Source organism: Microtus oregoni, unplaced genomic scaffold (assembly GCF_018167655.1).
Source record: "Microtus oregoni isolate MIOR12 unplaced genomic scaffold, Mior012 000107F_ref0000227, whole genome shotgun sequence".
Classification (NCBI taxonomy): domain Eukaryota; kingdom Metazoa; phylum Chordata; class Mammalia; order Rodentia; family Cricetidae; genus Microtus; species Microtus oregoni.
In genome coordinates this window covers 2,285,658-2,309,735 of record NW_024544725.1, presented here as the reverse complement: position 1 = coordinate 2,309,735, position 24,078 = coordinate 2,285,658, and the positions used below count along the sequence as shown (strand labels likewise).

The 24,078-nt window shown below is 36.8% G+C and overlaps 1 protein-coding gene across 2 annotated transcripts in view; it reads right to left on the bottom strand.

Annotated features, from left to right (window-relative positions):
* Positions 1-19,795: 19,795 nt before the first annotated feature.
* Positions 19,796-24,078, bottom strand: part of LOC121443459 — a 68,428-nt gene continuing 64,145 nt past the window's right edge. For both annotated transcript variants that reach the window (XM_041645211.1, XM_041645212.1), the window contains 3 exons: positions 21,540-21,622; positions 20,639-20,777; positions 19,796-19,918 (listed from right to left, as the gene is read on the bottom strand). In XM_041645211.1, the coding sequence (XP_041501145.1) occupies positions 19,796-19,918; positions 20,639-20,777; positions 21,540-21,622 (345 nt within the window). The remainder of the gene's footprint in view (positions 19,919-20,638; positions 20,778-21,539; positions 21,623-24,078) is intronic.

Below are 24,078 nucleotides of genomic sequence, written 5' to 3'. Positions count from 1 at the left end.
GGTCTACAAGAGATAGTTCCAAGACAGGCTCCAAAACCACAGAGAAACCCTGTCTCGAAAAAACAAAAAAAAAAAGACAGTTGAGGTAAATATATTCAAACATGGGATTATGTGGAAGAGAGAGAGAGAGAGAGAGAGAGAGAGAGAGAGAGAGAGAGAGAAATGGGTGGGAGATTTGGAAAAGACAGTTGAGGTAGGTATATTCAAACAAACATGGAATTTGTGCCTTTGATTGCAACAAGAAACAGCAGAAAAACCATTGTTTTCATTAGTACAAGTGCCATAATTGGCAGAGCAGAGAATAGCTCTGATTACTTGGCAATTTGTTTTTTTCCGAACACTCTTTTAAGTGTTTTTGTATGCTTTATCTCATTTCATACAAAAACCCTGAGAAATACAAAATTACTGTGATTGCTGTAATAGCATTAAATGGTAGCATAATAGTTGTTACTTGCCCAATATTCCACAGCTGAGTAAGTGTAGAAGGTAGGATTTTAATGCCAAAGGACAATCCCAGAGCTGTGCAGTCTATTAATCATTATGCAAAATTATTGTCTATATCTAGACTATGGCTTTGATTATCCTGAGTCTATTCTCACATTGATGTGGATACTCACAGTAGAAGATTCAGACATTGAGACCTCATGTGAGTATAGAAAACACAACTGCCCAGGTTCTGTTTTTAGGTTAGTCTTAGCAGTGAGACCGATAAACTAAACATCCAAAGTATATTACTGCTTAGGTCTAAAGAAGTCAGCTAGAGGTTGATTTTGTATTAAATAACTGCAGGTGTCCACACATCTCTCAGAATGAATCACAGAAACTGTTAACAACCTGAAGTCTGTTCTTATTCTGGACCTCATGACTTTACAGGAAACATTTGACCACCCAGTAGCCATTTCAGGGCAGGCCCAGTTTAGATACTTTCCTAGGATTGCCACATCTTCCACCGAAGCAATATCTGAATGTAAAATATTTTTATCAGTTTATCTGAAATATTGTAACATATATGCAGACCCTGCCAAAAAAAAAAAGAAAATTTAACTACAGTAGTACTAGAGCAAGAAATGTGAACAAGAGTAGTTTGTAAAGAAAAAATAAAACACACACTATAGTTGCATATGTTGGAGTCAGAAAAATTACCAGAATAATTCTGGCTTTAACAATTTATATGGTCTTGGGCAACTTATTAAATAATTCAAAATGCGAATTTCTCATTGGTAGCTGAAGAAAATACTAGCACTCATCACAAAGGTACTATAAGAATGTAGTAAGTGAATTGATGCAAAGTAGTTTTTATTTTCTTATGAAAATTTTTTTATAAAGGTTTCTCTCTAACTTGTATAAATACACATGGTAGATAGATATCGTTGTAAATAGAGATAAAAAAACAGAAAAATATAGACAGAGACTCATGGTTTGAAGTCTTAGAAGGCCTATCATTGAAAAAGAATTTACTCTAGAGTAAGTTGGAGATATTAAAGGATTTAAGGATAGATGTAATGAAATTAGACTTGTTTGCTAAAATACTCTAAATGTAACATGGCGATAAGAATGGATGGAGGCAAGTATGGCTGTAGGAAAACCAATTAACTGGCATTGTTAAAATTGATGGCAGTTTCTTAGACAAAAATAATGACAGAATGGATAGTGATTAAGACATTAAAATTTGAGACATATTTGGGAAGTAGAAAGGGTTAATTACATTGCAATTAAACTGGAAATAGAAAATTTTCTATTTCCTTCATCGCCCCACCCCGAGGGGATTAGGGAAAGATTGACGAATAACATTGTTGACTGAGTTTTCTGTCCTGCCTGGTTTCTGCCCTCCCACCAGGTCCCACAGTTGTTTAGCCCCAAAGAAATCACACAGAGGTCTATATTAATGATAAACTGATCGGCCAATTAGCTCAGGTTTCTTATTAACTCTTATAATTTACATTAGCCCATTGTTCTAGTATATGTTAGTCACATGGTTCAGTACCTATTTCAGCAGTGTAGTCACATCTTGCTTCTTTGATGTCTGGACAGGACTGCAGAGGGAGCTTCAGTCTTCCCAGAATTCTCCTGTTTTGTTTGACCTGCCTCTACTTCCTGACTGGTTGTCCTGCCTATACTTCCTGCCTGGCTACTGGCCAATCAGTGTTTATTTAAAACATAATTGACAGAATATAGACAATTGTCCTGCAACATAACATCATTAGTTAGTTTATGTATTAGTATGTGATACTTCATAGTATTTTAGATCCTGGAGAAAGGTCCTGTTCTTTTGCTAGAATCTGGCTAATATGCCAGTTGCCAGTTTTGTTGAAAGAATTTATTTTATTTTATATCCACTAAGAAAAAAACTTGGATTTATAGTATGCTATTAGAAAACTTCTATAATTCTTCACTCTCTCTTGGACCCATTATATCTGAGCAGATGCTACATTCAAACAATAAAAATCACAAAATTTGAAAAACTGAACAGAGTCAGTATTTTATCACTATTGTAGGTGCTTTTCTTGAGATAGAATGGTCCAGAAAGTTAGCCAGGTGTAGGGCAAGTAAAGAGAGAAAAGAGATTTGAGAGACTAGATAGAGAAAGAAATTGGAGATGAAGCAACACAGAGACATGGAGAGAGAAATTGATTAGGTAATGAAGGAGGTCCATTAGGTCCACCTTTCACAAACTTGAGGAATAAATGACTTGTTCTCCTCACCTCCAAAATGGAGGCATAAATAAATGTTAAGCAGAACAGTAAAATAGCTCCTAGAAACATTATGCTGGGTTCATTAATCTCAACTTTAAAACTGACATATGTGTTATTTTAATTAAGAATTGCTAAGGCCAGGTATGGCAGCAATACTGTAATTGGGAAGGATGAGAAAAGATGACCTTGAGTTCAAAACCAGCCTGGACTACATAGTGAGACCCTGTTTCAATAAATGGAGGAAGGGAGAAAAACATCCCATTGTTGTAGACTTTGAAGATGGAAGGAAGGACCAAGAATCAAAGAATATAGGCAGCTACTAATACCTGGAGAAACCTGGAAAAAGATTGCTTCACAGGAAATAGGCCATGCTTTTTAGTTCAGTGAGACACATCATCATTTTCTAATCTGTAGAATTGTAATAGAATTAGTCTGAAATGTAAGCCAAATAAGTTGATGATAATTTGTTATTTTATCATAGGACACTGACATAAATAACTAGTTAATTAGAGGAGCTCATTTTTAGAAATATTGAATTTGTAATACTTTTGAGGTATCCCACAAATGTAAAGAATCTATGTAAAATGCAGATTTAAAACTGGGGTTAGTAGTGATAACAATAATAGAGAATTGTAGCAGGAGAGATGGTTCAGTTGTTAAGAGCAGGTATTGCTCTTATGAAATACTGGAATTCAGAGCCCAACACTCATGTCAGGTGTTTCAAAGCTGACTGTAATTTCAGTCCCAGGGATAACCAATGCCTATGACCTTCTCAGACACCTAAAGTCAGGTATACATACCTCCCAGCACACACTCACATAATTAAAAGTTAAAAATAAACCTAGAAATGGTAATAAGTGTGATCTTTAGACAGAGATGGATTTCTGAGCTCTAAGGGTGGGACCACATGTTAGAGGTCTGTGAGTTACATTCTCATAGTTCATATGAAAAGATTTCTCACTTGACTTCCCTTTAAAAGTTTAGTGTATATTCTAGCTTACAGGATAAAGTGAATAAATAGGAGATAATTTATGGAGCAAGATCTAGGCACATGCACTAAATAATTAAATTTACAAAAAGCACTGCATTGTTGATTGGATGTGAGACACATTGAAACAAGATGACAGACTGCTTTTAGTTTTGTTAGTTTATTTTTGTAGGGTTCCACTTATTTAAATTACAAAGAAGAAAGTGGTCACAACAGGCTGATTATCAAGTTGGTGATTTTTACTTCCTGTCTTTGATTAGTATTTATTTAGTCTCACCGCAGCCCAGTAACCATCAGCTATAGAGGTGTATCTCCTCTCATATTTCCTCCATTCTCTTTGGACTTCATAGAACCTAGGTATGGACTCAGCTAGTCTCCATCCTATGGACCTTCTCAGCCCTCCCTTCTAGCCCATTCTGATTTCTTTGTGTCAGTCCATAAATACCCAGAAACCCTTTCTACTTGGAAACTCCAGCGGTAAAAAACAGGCTGGGACACAAGTATACAATGTCACTCTGCTCTGATTCCATTATTTGGGGCTTTCCAGTTTAACCCTAGCCTAGTATCAGTGTGCCTGCAGGTGCCCCTCCTCCCACCTGGAGATGCCAACTCTTGGTACAGACCCAGTATCGCCCTAAGGCTTTCATATCCTTTTTTCCAAATTATTTGTTTTACTGCAACCCACTTTCAGGAGACCCTACACCCACCACATCTCTAACTCCCTGGGGGCCCTGCCTCTTGTTGTGAATGGAATCCACTTAGCTCTTTCCTGCAGCCTCTCTCAGCTTTTTTCTCTGAGCCCATCTCTACTACTCTCTGTCACTCACCAACCTGCAGAAGCACTCTACCAGGCAACCAACTACCAGCATACTCTCCTAAGATCCAGAGAAGACAAAAGAAAACAAGTAACAGAACTCCCACCCAACAAAGACAATACCAGATATCAACACTTAGAATCACCTCAATCATCAAGATTCCAGATGCCTAAATACCAACATAGAAATATGTTGAGGGCCAGCCTCTACCAAAGTACTCCTTTCCAGGTTAGGGACGCTGGGATTTAGAAATATAGTAAAGAATACAAAGACAGGCTTAAAAATAATAAGACAAAAACAGAATAGTATCAGGGGGAGTTTCAGTGAATACTGGAATCGGCCCACATGTACTTTCCAATTACTTAAAATACTCTGACCATAAAAGGTACAAGTAAGACAAAAAACTGCCTTAACATGATACAAAGAAATGAACAGACCAGTTGAAGGTCAAGGGCTACATCCATTGTTAAACATTCTGTTGCTAGAACAAAACAAATCACACCCACACCCTAGAACAAAACATTCTGTAGGCAAATCACTCCCTGGGTGGAATGCAATGTTATCTCCTTAAGGGAAATGGAACTTAGTTGGATCCTTAGATTTTTGTTTGTAGTAGAAATATATCTACTTCTCTATACCTAAAATACAAGGTCTGGATAGTAGCCACACCAGTTGACAATATCCTTGAGAGAGCAGAACTCTCTGATCTATATCTAGGTGGGACCTTTGTTAGAGGTAGAAACACAATAACTTGGAAGGAATTGAGGTAAGTTCCAACTCTCTGACCTTTGGTCAACATGGAAACAGGTTCACATTTTTGGGCCTCCACAGAAACACAAATAGTAACAGCCAAGGCATATGTCCCATAGAACTCAGTAATCCTACTAAACAGTAGAACATGAAAGATGTAATATAACTGAAGCACAAGACACGATCTTCAAAATAGGAATTATGAATATCTTCAAGGACAGTAAAGAGGATATACATATATCACTTAGTGACATGCATGAAAACACAAAGAAACAGTGGAAGAATATTTAAAACAATTCAAAACACGAAAGTAGAAATGGAATCACTAAAGAAAACTCAAACTGAGATAACATTGGAAATGAAAAAAAAAAGTAACTCAAATGGGAACCTTTAAGGCAATCCTCACCAACAGAATACAAAAGATGGAAGAAAGAATTTTCAGCATTAAAGATAAGAAAGAAGAAATGCATACCTTGTATCAAAAAATATCTAAAAATTTACCAATACAAGTAATAGAGGAGGAAGAAGAAATCTAGATCAAAGGCACAGAAAAAATATTCAACAAATTCGTAGATGAATATTTCCCTAACCTAAAGAAAGGGGTGCCTAGCCAGATACCAGAAGCATACAGATCAACAAATACACAGGAATGGAGAAGAAGCTCCCACATGGCACATAATAATCAGTTCACTCAATGTAAAGAACAATGAAAGAATAGTAAAAGCTTCAAGGGAAAAAGACCAAGAAACACATAAAGGCAGATCCACTAGAATTTCTCTTTAGAGACACTAAAAGCCAGAAGGGACTGGATAGATGGTATCCAAGCTCTATGTGACCAGACTCCAGCCCAGACTACTATACCCAGCAAAACTTTCAATCACAATAGATGGAGAAAATGAGGCATTACTTGATAAAAGCAAACTAAAGAACTATCTACAAATGCAGAGGCATTAGAAGAAAAACTTCAGTCTAAAGAGGTTAGCCACACCCAAGATAACTAAAGAAATAAATGATCTCAGACTAGTAAGTCAATAGAGTGAAACACACAACATAACAAAGTAACAGGAATAAATAAACATTGGTCATTACTTTCAATACTAATAGTTTAATTCTTCACTATGAAGCCACAGAAGAAAAGAATAGATTAGAAAATCCATCTTCCTGCTGCATCCAAGATACACATGTTACCATAAAGGCTATATATTACCTTAAGATAAAAGAATGGAAAAAGATATTCCAAGCAAATAGACCCAAAATGCAATTTTAACTTTTGACAAAATAGAGTTCAAAGAGAAATTAAATTAAATTCAATGAAAGGGGGAAGGGTACTACATATATTTAAAGGAAAGATCTACCAAGAGAATATCGTAATTCTAAACATCTATGCACCAATCACAAGAACCCAAGTATATAAAAGAAATTCCCCTATAGCTACCCACCACCAGAAAGTAGGTCATCCAGACAAAAACTAAACAGAGAAAGGTTGGTATTAAATGATGTCATAAACCAAATAGACCTAGCAGATATTTACAGAATATTTCCCCCAAATATAAAAGAATATAACTTCTTTTCAATTCAGCATCTTAGTAAACGTTCTCCAAAGTTGATCACATACTTGGACACAAAGCATGTCTTAACATAAAAGATAATTTAAAGAACACCTTACATCCAGTTGAACACCATGGTTTAAAACTGGATACCACAAAAAGTAACATTTTTTAAAATTTAAAATTGAGTGAAAATAAAAACATAATACTCAAACTTATGGGACATGGTGAAGTTTGTTCAAGAGGTAAATTTATTGTACTAAATGCCTATGTAAAAATACTGGAGAGATCTCATATCAATAACTTAATGACACACCTGAAAGCTCTAGAACAAAAAGAAGAAATAGCACCTAAAAGGAATAGATGGGCTAGGCAGTGGTGGCAAACGCCTTTAATCCCAGCACTCGGGAGGCAGAGGCAGGCGGATCTCTGTGAGTTCGAGGCCAGCCTGGTCTACAAGAGCTAGTTCCAGGACAGGAACCAAAAAGCTACGGAGAAACCCTGTCTCAAAAATCCAAAAAAAGGGGGGGGGATAGATGGCAAGATAATCAAACTCAAGAGGACATAATAAAAAGATAACAAAGAAATAAGGACTTTAAAAATCTATACTCCAACAAACTAAAAAACTTTAAAGAAATGGATAACTTTCTTGGTATATACAACCTACTAAAGTTAAATCAAAGTAATGTAAGTAATTGAAGGGAATACAAAACCCCTAGTAAAAAAGAAGTAGTAATTAAATCTCTCCCAACCACTAAATGCCCAGGACCAGAATGATTTACATCTAGAATACTTTCAGAGAAGAATTTATGCCAATACTCCTCAAATTATTCTGTAAAACAGTGATTGAAGAAACATTGCCTAATTCTTTTTATAAAATCACTATTACCCTGATACCTTAATCATACAAATATTCAACAAAGAAAGGAAATTGTAGACCAATTTCCATTATGATCATAGATGCAAAAAATCTTTTTACTTTACTATTATTTTTATTCAGTTTCCCCTCCCTCCCCTCTGCCTGTTCCCCCCACCTTACACCCACCTCCATCCACTCCTCAGAAGAGGGTAAGATCTCCCATGGGAGTCAACTAAGCTTGGCATATCGAGTTGAGGTCCTTCCCCACTGCATCAAGGCTGAACAAGTTAAACCATCACAGTGAATGGATTCCAAAAAGTCAGTTCCTGGTCTCACTGCCAGGGGTCTCATAAATAGACCAAACCACACAACTTTCACCCACGTTTAGAGGGCCTAGTTCTGTCCCCTGCAGGTCGCCCAGATGTCTGTCCAAAGCCCATGAGCTCCCACTACCACTGGTCAGCTGTCTCTATGGGTTTCCCCATCATGATCTTACCTGCTCCCAAACTGCTCATATGATCCCTCCTCCCTCTCTTCTGGACTCCAGGAGCAACACACAGTGCTTGACTGTGGACCTCTGCATCTGCTTTCATCAGTTTATATTAGCGAGTCAACAAGGTGATTGCAGGAGAAGGCCTGTTCAGGCACCCTCTCCACTATTGCTAGGAGTCTTAGCTGGGGTCATCCTTGTGGATTTCCCTAGCACCAGGCTTTTCACTGACCCTATAATGGCTCCCTATGTCAAGAAGTCTCTTTCATTGCTCTCCCTCAACTTGGCCATCCCATTCCCTCTTGTTCTCATCCTCCATTCCCTCCTTTCTTCCCTACCTTCCCCAGTTTACCCAGGAGATCTTACCAATTTTTCCTTCATAAGGAGATCCATGTATGTCTCTCTTAGGGTTTTCCTTGTTACCTAGCTTCTCTGGGGTTGTAGACTGTAAGCTGATTATCCTTTGTTTTATGTCTAATATCTACATTCTGTGTTTGTCTTCTGTGTCTGGGTTACCTCATCCAGGATGGTTTTCTCCAGTTCTATCCATTTGCCTGCAAATTTCAAGATGCTATTGTTTTTTTCACAACAGAGTAATATTTCTTTTTTTTTTATTTTTTAAATTTATTTATTTATTAAGGATTTCTGCCTCGTCCCCACAACCGCTTCCCATTTCCCTCCCCCTCCCCCTATCAAGTCCCCCCCCCTCATCTGCTCGAAGAGCAATCAGGGTTCCCTGACCTGTGGGAAGCCCAAGGACTGCCCACCTCTATCCAGGTCTCGTAAGGTGAGCATTCAAACTGCCTAGGCTCCCACAAAGCCAGTATGTGCAGTAGGATCAAAAACCCACTGCAATTGTTCTTGAATTCTCAGTATTCCTCATTGTCCGCTATGTTCAGCTAGTCCGGATTTATCCCATGCTTTTTCAGACCTAGGCCAGCTGGCCTTGGTGAGATCCCAATAGAACATCCCCATTGTCTTAGTGTGTGGGTGCACCCCTCGTGGTCCTGAGTTCCTTGCTCGTGCTCCGTCTCCTTCTGCTCCTGATTTGGACCTTGAGATTTCTGTCCGGTGCTCCCGTGTGGGTCTCTGTCTCTGTCTCCTTTCATCGCCTGATGAAGGTTAATATTCCTGAGGTTGCCTATGTGTTTGTCTTTGGATTCACCTTATTTAGCTTCTCTAGGAACATGAATTATAGGCCTATAATTCATGTTCCCAGAGTAATATTTCATTGTGTAAATATACCACATTTCTTTATCCATTCCTCAGTTGAAGGGTTTCTAGGTTATGTCCAGGTTCTGGCTATTACAAATAATGCTGCTATGAACATAGTTAAGCAAATGTCCTTGTGGTATGGATCTGCATCTTTTGAATATTTGCCCAAAAGTGGTATTGCAGGATCTTGAGGTTTTTTATTGAGCTCTATATTTTTCTCTGTTCCCCTCCCTGCCTCTCCTCTCCCACCTTCATCCCTGCCCCAAGGTACCCATGCTCCCAATTTTTTCAGGAGATCTTATCTTTTTCTACTTCCCATGTAGATTAGATCTATGTAAGTCTGTCTTAGTGTACTCATTGTTGTCTAAGTTCTATGGGGTTGTGATTTGTAGGCTAGTTTGCTTTGTTTAAAAACCACTTGTGTAATGATATCTCTTAAACTTACACACTTTAAAATTCTTTAGGGAATTTCTTTTCTGAGTTTTTTTTTCAATTTTTAATTTTTTTCCATTCAAAAATTTACACTTCCTCCCCTCCTCCCATTCCCCTCCTGCTCCCCCACTCCCCATCCTCCCTCCCCCTCACTTCTTATAGAGGGGACCTTGTAAAGTGTGTAAGTTTAAGAGATACCAAAAGATAATTGTGGATGGTAATGCAAGTTATGATGGAAAGAAAATTAAGTACAAGACTTTGGACTCACCAAGATATGATAGATAACAGAGTATTTTCTCTGAATTTGTCAAATGCAAATGGACTAGACATTTTTATGTACTTATTGCTTATAAATATTATATATAGATATTGTGCTTATTATAGCTTTTCTTATATTAGTTATAGTCTTTTTTATTTTAGACAAAATGGGAAATATAGTGATACTTTATTTGTGTTTTAATAAATAAAGCCTGCCTGAAGATCAAAGTGCAAAGATAGCCACACTAGTCAGCCATATAGGAGAGGTAGTGGTAGCACATGCCACAGTCTTATTAGTTTGCCATAGTGGCTGGGCAGTGCTTGTGCATGCCTTTAATAAAAGCACTAGAGAGGAATATACGGCAGGGTGAAACAGAAACTCACTCTAGACGTGCGGTGGTGGCGCACGCCTTTAATCCCAGCACTCGGGAGGCAGAGGCAGTCGGATCTCTGTGAGTTCGAGGCCAGCCTGGTCTAGAAAGAGCTAGTGCCAGGACAGGAACCAAAAGCTATGGAGAAACCCTGTCTCGAAAAATAAAAAAAAAAAAGAAACTCTCTTTTTCAGTCTGAAGATTTCATAGAGGTAAGAGCTCTCTAGTGGCTTGGCTGCTTTGTTTTTCTGATCTTCAACTTGAATCCGCCCCCCCCCCCAAAAAAAGAAAAACCACTTATGAGTGAGTACATGTGAAAATTGTCTTTCTGGGTCTGCGTTATCTCACTCAAAATAATGTTTTCTAGCTCCATCCATTTTCCTGCAAAATTCAAGATGTCATTTTTTTTCCTGCTATGTAGTACTAACTTTTTGAAAAACCGTCAAACTGATTTCCAAAGTGGCAGTACAAGTTTGTACTCCTCCAGCATAAGTTGTCATCAGTGTTTTTGATCTTGGCCATTCTGAGAGATATAAGATTGTTATCTCAGATTCGTTTTGATTGGAATTTTCCTGATGGCTTAGGATGTTGAGCAATTCCTAAAGTGCCTTTTGGTCATTAGAGATTTCTCTGTTGAGAATTCTCTATTTAGATCTGTACCCCATTTTTAGTGGATTATTTGATATTTTCATACAAAGTTTCTTTAGTTCTTTGTACATTTTAGAGATCAGCCTCTGTCAGAAGTGCAATTCGTGAAGATCTTTTCCCATTCTATAGGCTGTCATTTTGTCCTCTTGACTGTGTCTTTTTCCTTACAGAAGCTCTCAGTTTCAGAATGTCCCATTAATTAACTGTTGATCTCAGTGCCTGTGTTTCTGTTGTTATATTCAGAAAGTGGTATCCTGTGCCAATCTGTTCAAGATTACTTGCCACTTTCTCTTCTTTGAGGTTCAGTGTGGCTGTATTTATGTGGAGGTCTTTGATCCATTTGGAGTTGAGTTTGGTGCATGGGGATAGATAGGAGATCTATTTTCATTCTTCTATGTGTCAACATCCAGTAATGCCAGCACCATTTTTGAAGATGCTTTCTTTTTTTCCATTGTATAATTTTAGCTTCTTTGTCAAAAATCAGGAGTTCATAGGTCTGTGTATTAATATCTGGGTCTTTGCTTCAATTCCATCCATCTACCTGTCAGTTTTATGCTAATACCAAGCTATTTTCATTATTATAGCTCTGTAGTAGAGTTTTGAAGTCAGGGATGGTGATGCCTCCAGAAGTACTTTTATTGTACAGGATTGTTTTGGCTATCCTGGGTTTTTGATTTTCCAAGTGAAGTTGAGTATTTTTTTCAAGGTCTGTCAAGAATTGTTTTGGGATTTTGATGGGGATTGCATTGAATCTATAGATTGCTTTTGATAAGACTACCATTTTTATGTTGATCCTACCTATCCAAGAGTATGGGAGATCTTCTCATTTTCCGATATTTTATTTAATTTATTTTTTAAAGACTTAAAGTTCCTGTCATTCAGCTCTTTCACTTGGTTGGTTGGTTATAGTTACCCCAATACATTTTATGTTGTTTGTGGCTACTGTGAAAGGTGATGCTTCTCTGATTTTTTTTCCTCAGCCCATTTATCATCTGTAAATAGGAGGGCTACTGATATATATATATATATATATATATATATATATATATATATATATATATTAGATCCTGTTTTAAAAGACCCATTAGATAGCATCGTTAGGAGGAGATGGGCAGGTGCCAGAGCTACTGATATTTTGAGTTAATCTTGTAACCTGCCATATTACTGAAGGCATTTATCAGCTGTAGGAGTTTCATGGTAGAATTTTCCAGTCACTTATGTAAACTAACTTATCATCTGCCAATAGTGAAATTTTGACTTCTTCCTTTTTAATTTGTATTCTTTTGTTCTTCTTTTGTTGTCTTATTACTCTAACTAGAACTTCAAGTACTATATTAAATAGATATGGATAGTGAACAGCCTTCTCTTGTTCCCGATTTTAGTGAAATCACTTTGAGTTTCTCTCCATTTAGTTTAATGTTAGCTGTTGGCTTGTTATATATTGCCTTTATTATGTTTAGGCATGATCCTTGCAACCTGATGGTTCCAAGACCTTTATTATGAAGGGATGTTAAATTTTGTCAAAGTTTTTTTCCACTTCTAATTGTTGCAGGAGGTCTTCCCACTCCTCCAGCCAATAGCCACTGAGATACCAGCCCATTGGGGCATGGACTCTCTCTTTAAAAATGCGGCCACTTCCCTCCTCACTCTCTCTTACTTCCTTCTCTGCTTCCGGCAACTAGACTCCCTTCCTGATTGCGCAGAGGGCTGTTGTCTGGGATGGTGATCTGTAAGTTTTTTCCCCTTTAAATAAATAACCATTCTATTAATCATAATTCCAAACTGGTGTGGGATTGTTTGTGACTTACGCCTTCACCTTCACCTGGTGCCCAATGTGGAACTAACTGAATCCACAGAAAGCTTGAGAACGCTTGGAAAATAATAGAGTAAAGCATGTTTTCTTGGTAGCAGAAATTTCTTGGATCTACTCTGCCTGCTACAGGCAAGCAAGCGCTCTCATCTAAGAGAGGCTTCCTGACTCAGCTTTAGCTGCAAAACCCTGCAGTTCTTAAGAGGTCCTGCCACGAAACACTTAAACGGTATTAATAAAAGCCGACTGAAAGCTTGTTTTCAGCCGTAGCAGGAAAAAAGTTGTGCTGTTTTAAAATGCCAGTTTTCTGGGCCATCCTGCCAGGGCAAACTCTGACTCAGACTCAAGCAGGTAGTCTGACTGAATGTGGTCTGTGAGCAGAATGCTGCAGTTTGCTTGCTGGCAGGGACCTTAAAACACCATAGAGTTGTGGCGGTAAACATGGCTACAACCGGTACCTCCGCCATGAGCCTGGAAAGCTAAGGAATGGGCTGGATCTAGCTGCCAAAGCCACGGCTTTAATCCTACCCATATTGCTCAGTAATTTAAAGGCTCATGTGGTCAGAAGGAGAGAGAGAGATACAGTAAAGAGAGATTCAAAAAAAAGAAAAAAGAAAACTTTTAAATGATTTACAGTGTGTTAAAAATATATGCAGGCTAAAAGTTAAAGTTTTTAAAGTAAAAAAACAAAAACATTTGTTTTTATTATTATTATTATTATTATTATTATTCATATCTATATCATCTCCCACTTTAAATGTAAAAGAACATTTTTAAACAATATTTGAGAATATGGACATAGTTATTTCTCTCCAAACTGCTTCCTGCTGAATGGGGACGCTGTTATTTAGGTCTTTCATGGTATAACCTGTGTGCCAGGTTCATCTCATTCAGCAGTTGAGCAAAGTAATTTTTTGAGGAAGAAAGTGAGTAGTTGGGTGTGGTAGTACACACTTTTAATCCCAACTGGGAGGCAGAGGGAGCTTGACTTCTGTGACTTCAAGGTGTGGTGGCACACGCCTTTAATCCCAAAGCCTGGGAGGCGGAGACAGAAGGATCTCTGAGAGTTCAAGGACAGCCTGGTCGACAGAGTTATTCTAGGTCAAAGATATACAGAGAACCTGTCTCAAAAAGCAAAAAATAAAAGTAAACATAAACGAAATAGAGGTTAAAATAAAGCCACACAAAGATGGAAAATACAATGAGAATCTTGATACTATATGCTATTATGCTCTGTTTGAATTGTTTGAATGCTGAGGAAGGAGCAACAGATGCTAAAAGACATTTGTTTATAAATGCTGCTGAACTAATCCAACATATATATTTTGAAAATACCTTGACTTTAAAATTTGGATCTAAGGATATGATACTTTGGAAAAGAGTTTCTTCTTTTGTTTTCACAGAGGATGAGACTCTATGGATTGCTTCTATCCCAATATGGTATGATAGACCATGCCCTCCTGAAAGGTTGCTGTGAACACCCTCAAAAAATTACTTTGCTCAACTGCTGAATGAGATGAACCTGGCACACAGGTTATACCATGAAAGACCTAAATAACAGCGTCCCCATTCAGCAGGAAGCAGTTTGGAGAGAAATAACTATGTCCATATTCTCAAATATTGTTTAAAAATGTTCTTTTACATTTAAAGTGGGAGATGATATAGATATGAATAATTTGCATTGATATGGATTTTGCTTTGGTGATTTAAATTTAAGGTCAATTTTGTTATATGTATATGTGTTTCTGATCTTGATTAAGGTATTTTGATTATGTAGTTCATTTAAAAATGTAATGTATATAGGTTGTTAATAGATAATCATAATAGTCAAGTTTGTAGTTATGTTAGTTAGATTTTCTAGATATACATAGATAAATTTTAGATAGACATTCTTCATATCTTTCAAAGATTACAGAATAGGACATTTAATGTTTTAATAACTTAGTGTTTTTCATGACAATGAGACACTCTGCTCCTGGCAGCACCAATCTACTTCAAGAGGAAGATGGGCATCGGAAAGGATCCATATGGAGTTTGATAGCCATTTGGGCAAGAAACTGCTCTTGCCTGGACTATTGTATAAACTGGACACAGAGAACCCACAGAGAGAGGACTACTGAACTTGTCTAAAGGTGAGATTATCTTTCGGGGTTCCTGATTTGTGAAAGAGTCTGTGAGACATTCTGCAGGACACAGCAGATAATGACTGACTGCCTTTGAAATTTCCTGCTTCATGGAAATGTCTCTGGATACTATTGGCCTGAAGTCTGAAGATGGATGCCCCAACGGTACAGAGGAACTTTGAGTGACTGTCCAGGAAGTGAGATGTCTCTGTCATTTCTAGAGTTTGGAAGTTGCTTATTTCTTGTTTAATTAGGTAATATTATATCCTTCTGGAGTCTTTGATGGAGTTAAAGAATAAATAGATAGTTATAGTTTTCCTTAGTTATGATAAAAGATAAAGTAGATGTAAATATTGTAACTGTAATTCTCACTTTATAACTGTTTTGTTATGTGTAATTTTGCTATGTTAAAGTTAAAGCCTTTCCTTTTTGTTTACACAGGAAAAGGGGGAAATGATGGAGGAAGGTCATTGGCTAATAAAGAAACTGCCTTGGCCCATTTTATAGGTTAGAACATAGGTGGGTGGAGTAAATAGAACAGAATGCTGGGAGGAAGAGGAAGTGAGCTCAGACTTGATAGCTCTGCTCTCTGGAGCAGACGCAATGCCGTTCTTCTCCAGGGCAGACGCAATGAAGCTCCGACCCAGGATGGACATAGGCTAGAATCTTCCTGGTGCTACACACATTAATAGAAATGGGTCAGGCAGTGTTTAAATGAATACAGTTTGTGTGTTTTTATTTCAGGGCATAAGCTAGCCAGGCAGCTGGGAGCAGGGCGGCAGGAATGCAACCCGCAGCTCTCTCAACATCTAATGAGATGTGGTTATTTTCTTTCAATTTGTTTATAAGGTGAATTACATTGGCAGGTCTTCATATAACCATCCTTGCATCTCTGGGATGAAGCCTGTTTGATCATGGTGGATGATTTTTCTGGTGTGTTCTTGCATTTTGTTTGACAATATTTTATTGAATATTTTTGCTTTAATGTTCATGAGGGAGATTGGTCAGTAAATCTTGTTTTTACTTGCATCTTTGTGTGGTTTGGGCACCATGGTATCTGTCACCTCATAAAAAGAATTTGGCAATGTTCCTTCTGTTTCTATTGTGTGAAAAAAAAATGAGAAGTATTAGTATTAGCCTTTCTTTGAAATTCTGGTAGAATTCTACACTGAAATCATCTGGCCCTGGACTTTTTTTGTTTGGGAGACTTTTGATGACAGCTTCTATTTCCTTGCAGGTTATAGGTCTATTTAAATTGTCCATCTGGTCTTGATTTAATTTTGATATAAGGTACTTATCCAGAAAATTTTCCATTTCCTTGAAATTTTCCAATTTTGGGGGGTACAGGTTTTAGAATTATGACATGATTCTCTATATTTCCTCAGTTTCTGTTGTTACATCCCCTTTTTTATTTCTGATTGGGGATGTTTTGGTTTGGTTTGGTTTGGTTTTTTGAGATGGGGTTTCTCTCTGTAGCTTTGGAAACTGTCCTGGTACTAGCTCTGTAGACAAGTTTGACCTTGAACTCACAAAGATCTGCCTGCCTCTGCATCCTGGGTGCTAGAATTAAAGATGTAGGAGCTCATTTCTGATTTTGTTAATATGCATATTCTCTCTTTGCCTTCTGGTTAATTTTGATAAGCATTTATCTATCTTGTTGATTTTCTCGAAGAACCATCTCTTTGTCTCTGATTCATTGTATTGCTTTTTTTTGTTTCTATTTTACTGATTATTGATTTCAACCTTTAATTTCATTATTTCCTGGCATCTACTTCTCTTGGATGAGTTTGTTTCTTTTTCTTCTAAAGCTTTCAGGTATGCTGTTAAGTCACTAGTGTGAGATTTGTCCACGTTCTTTTTGTCGGCACTTAGTGCTATGAACTTTCCTATTAGCACTGTTTTCAACAAGTCCCATAAGTTTGGGTACATTGTGTATTCATGTTCATTGAATTCTAGGAAGTCTTTAATTATGTTCTAATTTCTTCCTTTACACAGGGGTGTTTCAGTTGGGCATTGTTCAATTTCCATGACTTTGTGGGCTTTCAATTAGTGTTATTGTTGAATTCTCAATTTAAGCTATGGTGATCTGACAAGATACAGGGGGATATTCCAACTTTTTTGTATCTGTTGAGGTTTGCTTTGTTACCAAGCATGTGGTCGGTTTTTAAAAGGTTCCGTGAGGTACTGAAAGAAGGTATATTCTTTTGTGTTTTGCTGGAATGTTTTATAGATGTTGGTTAAATCCATTTAAGTCGCAGCTTCTGTTAGTTCCTTTAATTCTCCGTTAAGTTTCTGTTTGGCAGTCCTGTACAATGAGAGTGGGATGTTGAAGTCTCTCACTTTAATGTGTGGGGTTTGATTGTTATTTGAGCTTTAATAGTGTTTCTTTTACATATGTGGGTGCCCTTGTACTTGGGACATAGATGTTTAGAATTGAGACTACATCTTGATGAATTTTTCTGTGATGAATATGAAATATCCTTATTTGTCTCTTTTGATTGAAGTCTATTTTGTTAGATATTAGAATAGCTACACCAGCTTGTTTCTTAGGTCATTTGATTGGAAAATCTTTTCCTAAGCCTTTACATTGAGGTAATGCCTGTCTTTGAAGTTGAGGTGTGTTTCTTGTATGGAGAAGGATAGATCTTGTTTTCATATTCTGTTAGCTTGTGCCTTTTTATAGATGAATTGAGACTGTTGATATTAAGAGATATTAATTACCAGTGATTGCTAGTACCTGTTATTTTTGGTTTTGTCATTGTTGGTTGGTTTGTGTGTGTTTTTCTTCTTTGGGATTTGCTAGTACGGCTTTATTTGTTAGAATGCCTGTTTATTCATGGGTGTAACTAGCCTCCTTGGATTGGAGTTTTATTTCTAGTACTTTCTGTAGGGCTGGATTTGTGGATAGGTATTGTTTAGATCTGATTTTGTCATGAAATACCTTGTTTCTTCATCTATGATAATTGAAAACTTTGCTGGGTATAGTTGTCTAGGCTGGCATCCATGGTCTCAGTGTCTGCAGAACATCTATCTAGGACCTTTTGGATTTCAGAGTTTTCATTGAGAAGTCTGGTGCAATTCTCATAGGTCTGGCTTTATATATTACTTGGCCTTTTTCCTTTGCTGATCTTAATATTCTTTCTTTTTTTCTGTATATTTAGTGTTTTAATTATTATGTGGTGAGGGGACATTTTTTGCTCCAGTCTATTTGGTGTTCTGTAAGCTTCTTGTACTTTCAGGACATGTCCTTATTTAGGTTGGGAAAGTTTTTTTTATGATTTTGTTGAATATAGTTTCTGTGCCACTAAGCCAGATGTCTTCTTCTTCTATGCCTGTTATTCTTAGGTTTGGTCTTTTCATGGTGTCCCAGATTTCCTGGATATTTTGTGTTAAGTAGTTTGTAGGATTTAACATTTTCTTTGACCAATGAATCTATATCGTCTATTATATCTTTGAAACCTGAGATTCTTCCATCTCTTGTATTCTGTTGGTTATGCTTGCATCTGTAGTTTCTGGTTATTTACCCAGATTTTCTATTTCCAGGATTCCCTTAGTTTATTTCTTTATTGCTTCTATTTCAGTTTTCACGTCTTAAACCATTTTTTTCACCTGTTTATTTGTCCCCCCACCCCTTGGCTTTTTTTTTTATTTCTTTAAGGGATTTGATGATTTCTTCCAATTTTTCATATGTCTTTTCCTCCACTTCTTTAAGGGAATCTTTCATTTCTTCTTTAAAGACTTATATCATCCCCTCCAGTCCTAAGAAAGAGCAAGGCACCCTGCCCCATGGGAATTCCAGTACCCCCCCCCCAATCCAGGCTTAGGAAGGTATGCATCCAAAGAGAATAGGATCCCAAAAAGCCAGTACATGTAGTAGAGACAAATCCCAATGCCATTATCATTGGCCCCTCAGTTTGCCCCAATTGTCAGCCACACTCAGAGGGTCCAGTTTGATCCCGTGTTCGTTCATTCCCAGTCCAGCTGAAGTTGGTGAGCTCCTAATTAACTCAGGCACACTGTCTCAGTGGGTGGATCAAGCCCTCGCAGTCCTGAATTCGTTGCTCATATTCTCTCTCCTTATGCTCTTCAACTGGACCTGGGAAGTTCAGTCCAGTGCTCCAATGTGGTTCTCTTCTCTGTCTCCATCCGTCGCCGGACGAAGGTTCTATGGTGATATTCAAGATAGTCATCAGTCCACGGGGATGACACTAGCTAGAGGTGCCTGAACTTGCCTTGTCCCGTAAAACCCCTCACTTTTAAGAGCAGCATTATCCAGCCTTGCAAGATTCCCTTTCTCTCACTCTCCTAATAAGGTAGTACTTTTCATGTGACATTTTTATACACCTTTAATTTAGGTTAACTCTTCCTCCCTCCCCACTTCATCTTCACTTTCTTCTCTAGTCCGTGAATCTCAGAGTTTGAACTCAGGTCATCAGCATTGGCAGCAGGTGCCTTTACACGTCACTATAGTACATTTCACTAAACATACTAAAAAATTCCATAAATAAACACCCAGATACGGTGGCAACTTTTGAGATAACGAATGTCTGCCATCTGATGAATTCATTAAATTGGATATAAGAAATGAAAGTTTTGCATTACGGTTATCAGGAAGAGGGAGCAAAAAAAATTAAAGGTGTAAAGAGAAGTATTAGCAGAATTATAGGGAAAAGTGTTTAGAGAATAGCAATCATATTTGTAGTGGTTTTGGCAAATAACAAGAATGCTATCAAAATAATCATGAAGTCATACATACATAGAGTTACACAAACACATTTATTTTTTCCATGGGGAAATTAATAGTTGGATTTCATGTGTGCACGACCAATTTTGTATGGGATTTCTGGTTCGACATAAGCTGAGTATGACTTTTCTTTTGGAATATAGGTTGCTCTTTGGGGCCCAGATGTGGAAAAATCCTGCAAGGAAGTTAAAATATCAAAGTAATTGCATGACATTTCATAAAATACCTAAGCTTGCTTAGATATGTCAATGTATTATAAAATTAAAAACTGTTTAGTTGCTTTTATAAGTTCATAACTATATAAACAATACAATATTTATTTTAATCAATTAATGTTAGCTGATTTTAAATAGCCACTAAATACATGTGCTATAATTCTTCTAAACTGGCTCAGATAATGTGCAATCCAAAAGCTCTTCACTACAATAAGTATCAAACATTGCTAGGTAATACATATATAAGAAAAACAAGTAGTTTTGTGATATTATCATTCCAAAGTTCATTCTGTTACTGTATAAGATGAATGTTAGTACATCCATGAGTAAGTCTCCTAGCATTTAATCAGTTCTTGTTGGTTTCAAATCTCTATTCTAATTTAAATATTTTTATAAATTTAAATATTTTATATATAATTATACAAATTAATATAATGTATACATTAATATGTACTATATATATTATACATTCTATATCTTTGACTCCCGTTTCCTGATCCCATTATACAAACTGAAGTAGTAGGTATAGTGATTCGCATAAAGTCAATTTTCTAAACCTATATCTGAAGTGATTTTGTTATATCATTTTATCATAATGAATGCCAATGATCACTGCATCATCTGCATTGGAATTATGATAAGGGTGACCATAAATAAAAATTAAAATGTTTTCTACATACAAAGTTTGGCCTCATAGGTGTGGTTGGCAAAAAGTTGTTCCCATAGTTTACTGCAGGCTTAGTTGATCCTGGAGAGCCATTCCAGTTAGGAGCTGGATAGTTGTAAAGTATGCCTTCTTTGCGTTCTTGAGTAAAATAGCTATTTTAAAAACAAAAAATTAGAATATTTCAAAATATAAAGTATGCATATAATGTTAAATTATTATAATGCAATAGATTACTATGACTGTACTCTACATGAAATGAATGAGGTCATGCAGAAGTCATTAGATTGAAACAAAAGGCATAGAGAAATGATGGTGTATTCTTAAGATAGAAAGTACTAAACCTTGACCTGGGCGGTGGTGGCGCACACCTTTAATCCCAGCACTCGGGAGGCAGAGGCAGGTGGATCTCTGTGAGTTCGAGACCAGCCTGGTCTACAAGAGCTAGTTCCAGGACAGGCTCCAAAACCACAGAGAAACCCTGTCTCGAAAAACAAAAAACAACAACAACAACAAAAAAAAGAAATTACTAAACCATTTTTCTTTTAATCATATTACAAAAACTAGAGACTCGATAGGGAATAGTCCCTATGTTCTTTCTCAGAATGCCTATAAAATTGGGATGCTTAGACAAATGGGAAGCACAACATTAAAAGCTCTACAGTTTAATTTTGATCACTACTGGGGTTTTCCTCGGGCAATATGCTAAAGATCTATCTTTTATTCTGACAAAAACATAGATATTCACAGTTAGAAACAGTGTTATCTCTATGCCTGTTTGTCTCTGCAACTTTGCCTCCTACAAAAAAGGTATACAAGATTAAACTGTTGAAAGCAAATATTTCCAAATGAGATATTCGTCTTTCTTTTCCAGTATTTGTACTTTTCACTGCCCTTTTATAGGATTGAAAGCTTACTTGGAGTTTGTTCTTGATAATTGTGATGATGGAGAAAAAGAACTTCCAGAAAAGGGTTCCTGGTAGATTAGACTCCAGGGATTCTACATAGACATTTTTTGCAAGAGAAAAAAATAGTTAGTCATGATTTTTAAGGAAATGTATATTACAGTGTATAATTGCTTACATTGCATCTCCATGTTAATATGTAAATATCATGATAGTTCTAAGCCATTTCCTACAGAATGAGAAGTGAACAAAAGTAGGTAACAATACTAGAAACTTTTTAAGCATATATTAATCTAGGTATCTGTTAACTATCCTCTGCTTGTTACCCATCTAGTAATAAAGAATAGTATTCTGAAAATGTGTAAATAGGAGTTACACTTCAGTCACAATCTACGCATTAACTAATGCTTTTAACCAAAGATTAAATTTAAGCCCATCTTTCAACTGTCATAATGTGAAAAACTTATAAAACACAGCTGACAATACTTTTAGGGGAGAAATTTTAGGTTAAATACAGAACTACAGCATCAAACAGCTACAAGTATACTGTAATAGATTTTTTTGGAGGGATTTTTGATTTTCTGATTTCATTTTACATTTCATCCACAGGTCTCCCCCACCCCTCCTCCCACCCCCCTGTCCCTCCAGGGCCTCCCCCATCTGCTTTTTCCAAAGGGTATAGGCTCCCATGGGAAGTCAACAAAGTATAGCATATTAAGTTGTGGCAGGACCAAGTTCCCCCCCTCCTGAATTACTATAATGGATTTTTAAGAAAATTTAAATCTATGCAAATCAATTGATAAAGACCAAAGTACACCGAATGTATGTGCAAGAACCGAACTGTAAGAGTATGGTTTTTGAAGCAAGATACTCACATTTTAGTAAAGTTAGGAGGCATATAAAATGAATCTAAGTCTATGCAGTACCTATTCTTTTAGGCTCAGAAATTATGCATACACATATATTGTGTTGTGACTATTTAGACAGCCATTCCAAAAATAAAGGATAAGTGTACATGGCCACTTTGGTACAATTAATTTGACAATGGGAAGCTTCAGATAGTCTATAAAGTACACATATACTTTGACATTAAAATGGATAAATGATGTGAAACATATATGATGGTCCATCCCTAGTTTTCAGGTCTTATGCACAAACATCCTTGAGGGGTTAAGAATCTTTGAATAATAGTAATATTAAAGATAATAAAGAGATTAAATTTCATCTGAAAAGGCCCACTGACAAAGAAGAATGAGACTGACCCTTTATTGTTCTTGCATTGTTTAAGAATTTCTTTCTGTTTCTGGGCCCTTTTTTTTTGCTTTATTTTCAAAAACTTCCTCAGGACAAAATAAAATACAATGATGAAACACAAAAGAAAAGGCATAGCTTCTGAAAAGACTCTGGTGAAACTTGGTCAGAAAGACAAGATGATATCTATAGTCTTTCTTGCTCATGCTCTGACTTCACAATGAATAGAATCATGCATATCTCATGTCTTAAAGGGGTCACTTTTTTTTTTCCATGGTGGACTTCACCTCTTTGGTTCATGCCTTTTCCTCTGTGGTAGAAGTCTGGACTTGAGGTCATGAATGAAGATTCTTTAGTTTCAGTAATGTAGATGTGTTTTTTGGGGGGGAAGGATCCCATAACAAACTGTTATGCTTCCTAATGATACAGAATTATTGTACTCTTATACAGTTTAACTTGTTTATTTGGGGCCTATTTTTTCAGTATTTATGTGTATTAGTGATTTTGACTGTATGTATGTCCCTGTGTGTATAATCCATGCAGGACAGAAAGGGTGTCAGATTCCCTGGAACTGGAGGTATGCGATTACTGCGAATTGAACTCAGGTCCTCTGGAAAAGCAACCAGTGCTCTTAACCACTGAGTCATCACTCCAGCCATTGACATAATTTAAATTCATTACTCTACACCTAGCCTTATTCCAAGTAAGCAGAAACAACAAAGTACTTTAGACAAAACTTGAAAGTAAACATATATAGAATAATGAAGGCCAGAGAGAAACTGAAATAGTAAAATGATGTATTTTTAAACTCAAGCCTTTGGGTTGGTAGTAAAGGCATCATTGATAAGATTATGACACTCCACTATTATATAGGCATGAAAGTCAAGAAAGATCACCAGCTAGTTAGTAAAGACATTTTTTCCAGAATTAATAACTATCAGTCAGTACCATCTATTTCTAATAAAAAAATTGTAAGAATGATAATGTCAGTAATAATTCCAGGAAAATAGCAGATATAAGAAATGGAGTCACTTTGATTTAAAGTCTAACAGTAGTTCAACCCAAAGCTGAACCTCTTCACATACTCCAGAAGCATGAAAAGTGTCGGTTTGACTTTCTACATGAAGAATGTTTCTTTTATGTCATATTTCAGAAAAATTTGAAACACCACATTCAGCATTAGAAATTGATTGTTTTACATCCGTGTTGATGCAGTGAGAGTAAGGGGTGGAAGCAGCCTATGGCATACCTCATCAGTTTTAAATAGCAAAGAGAAAGCCATGTGGAGGGATCCATCAGG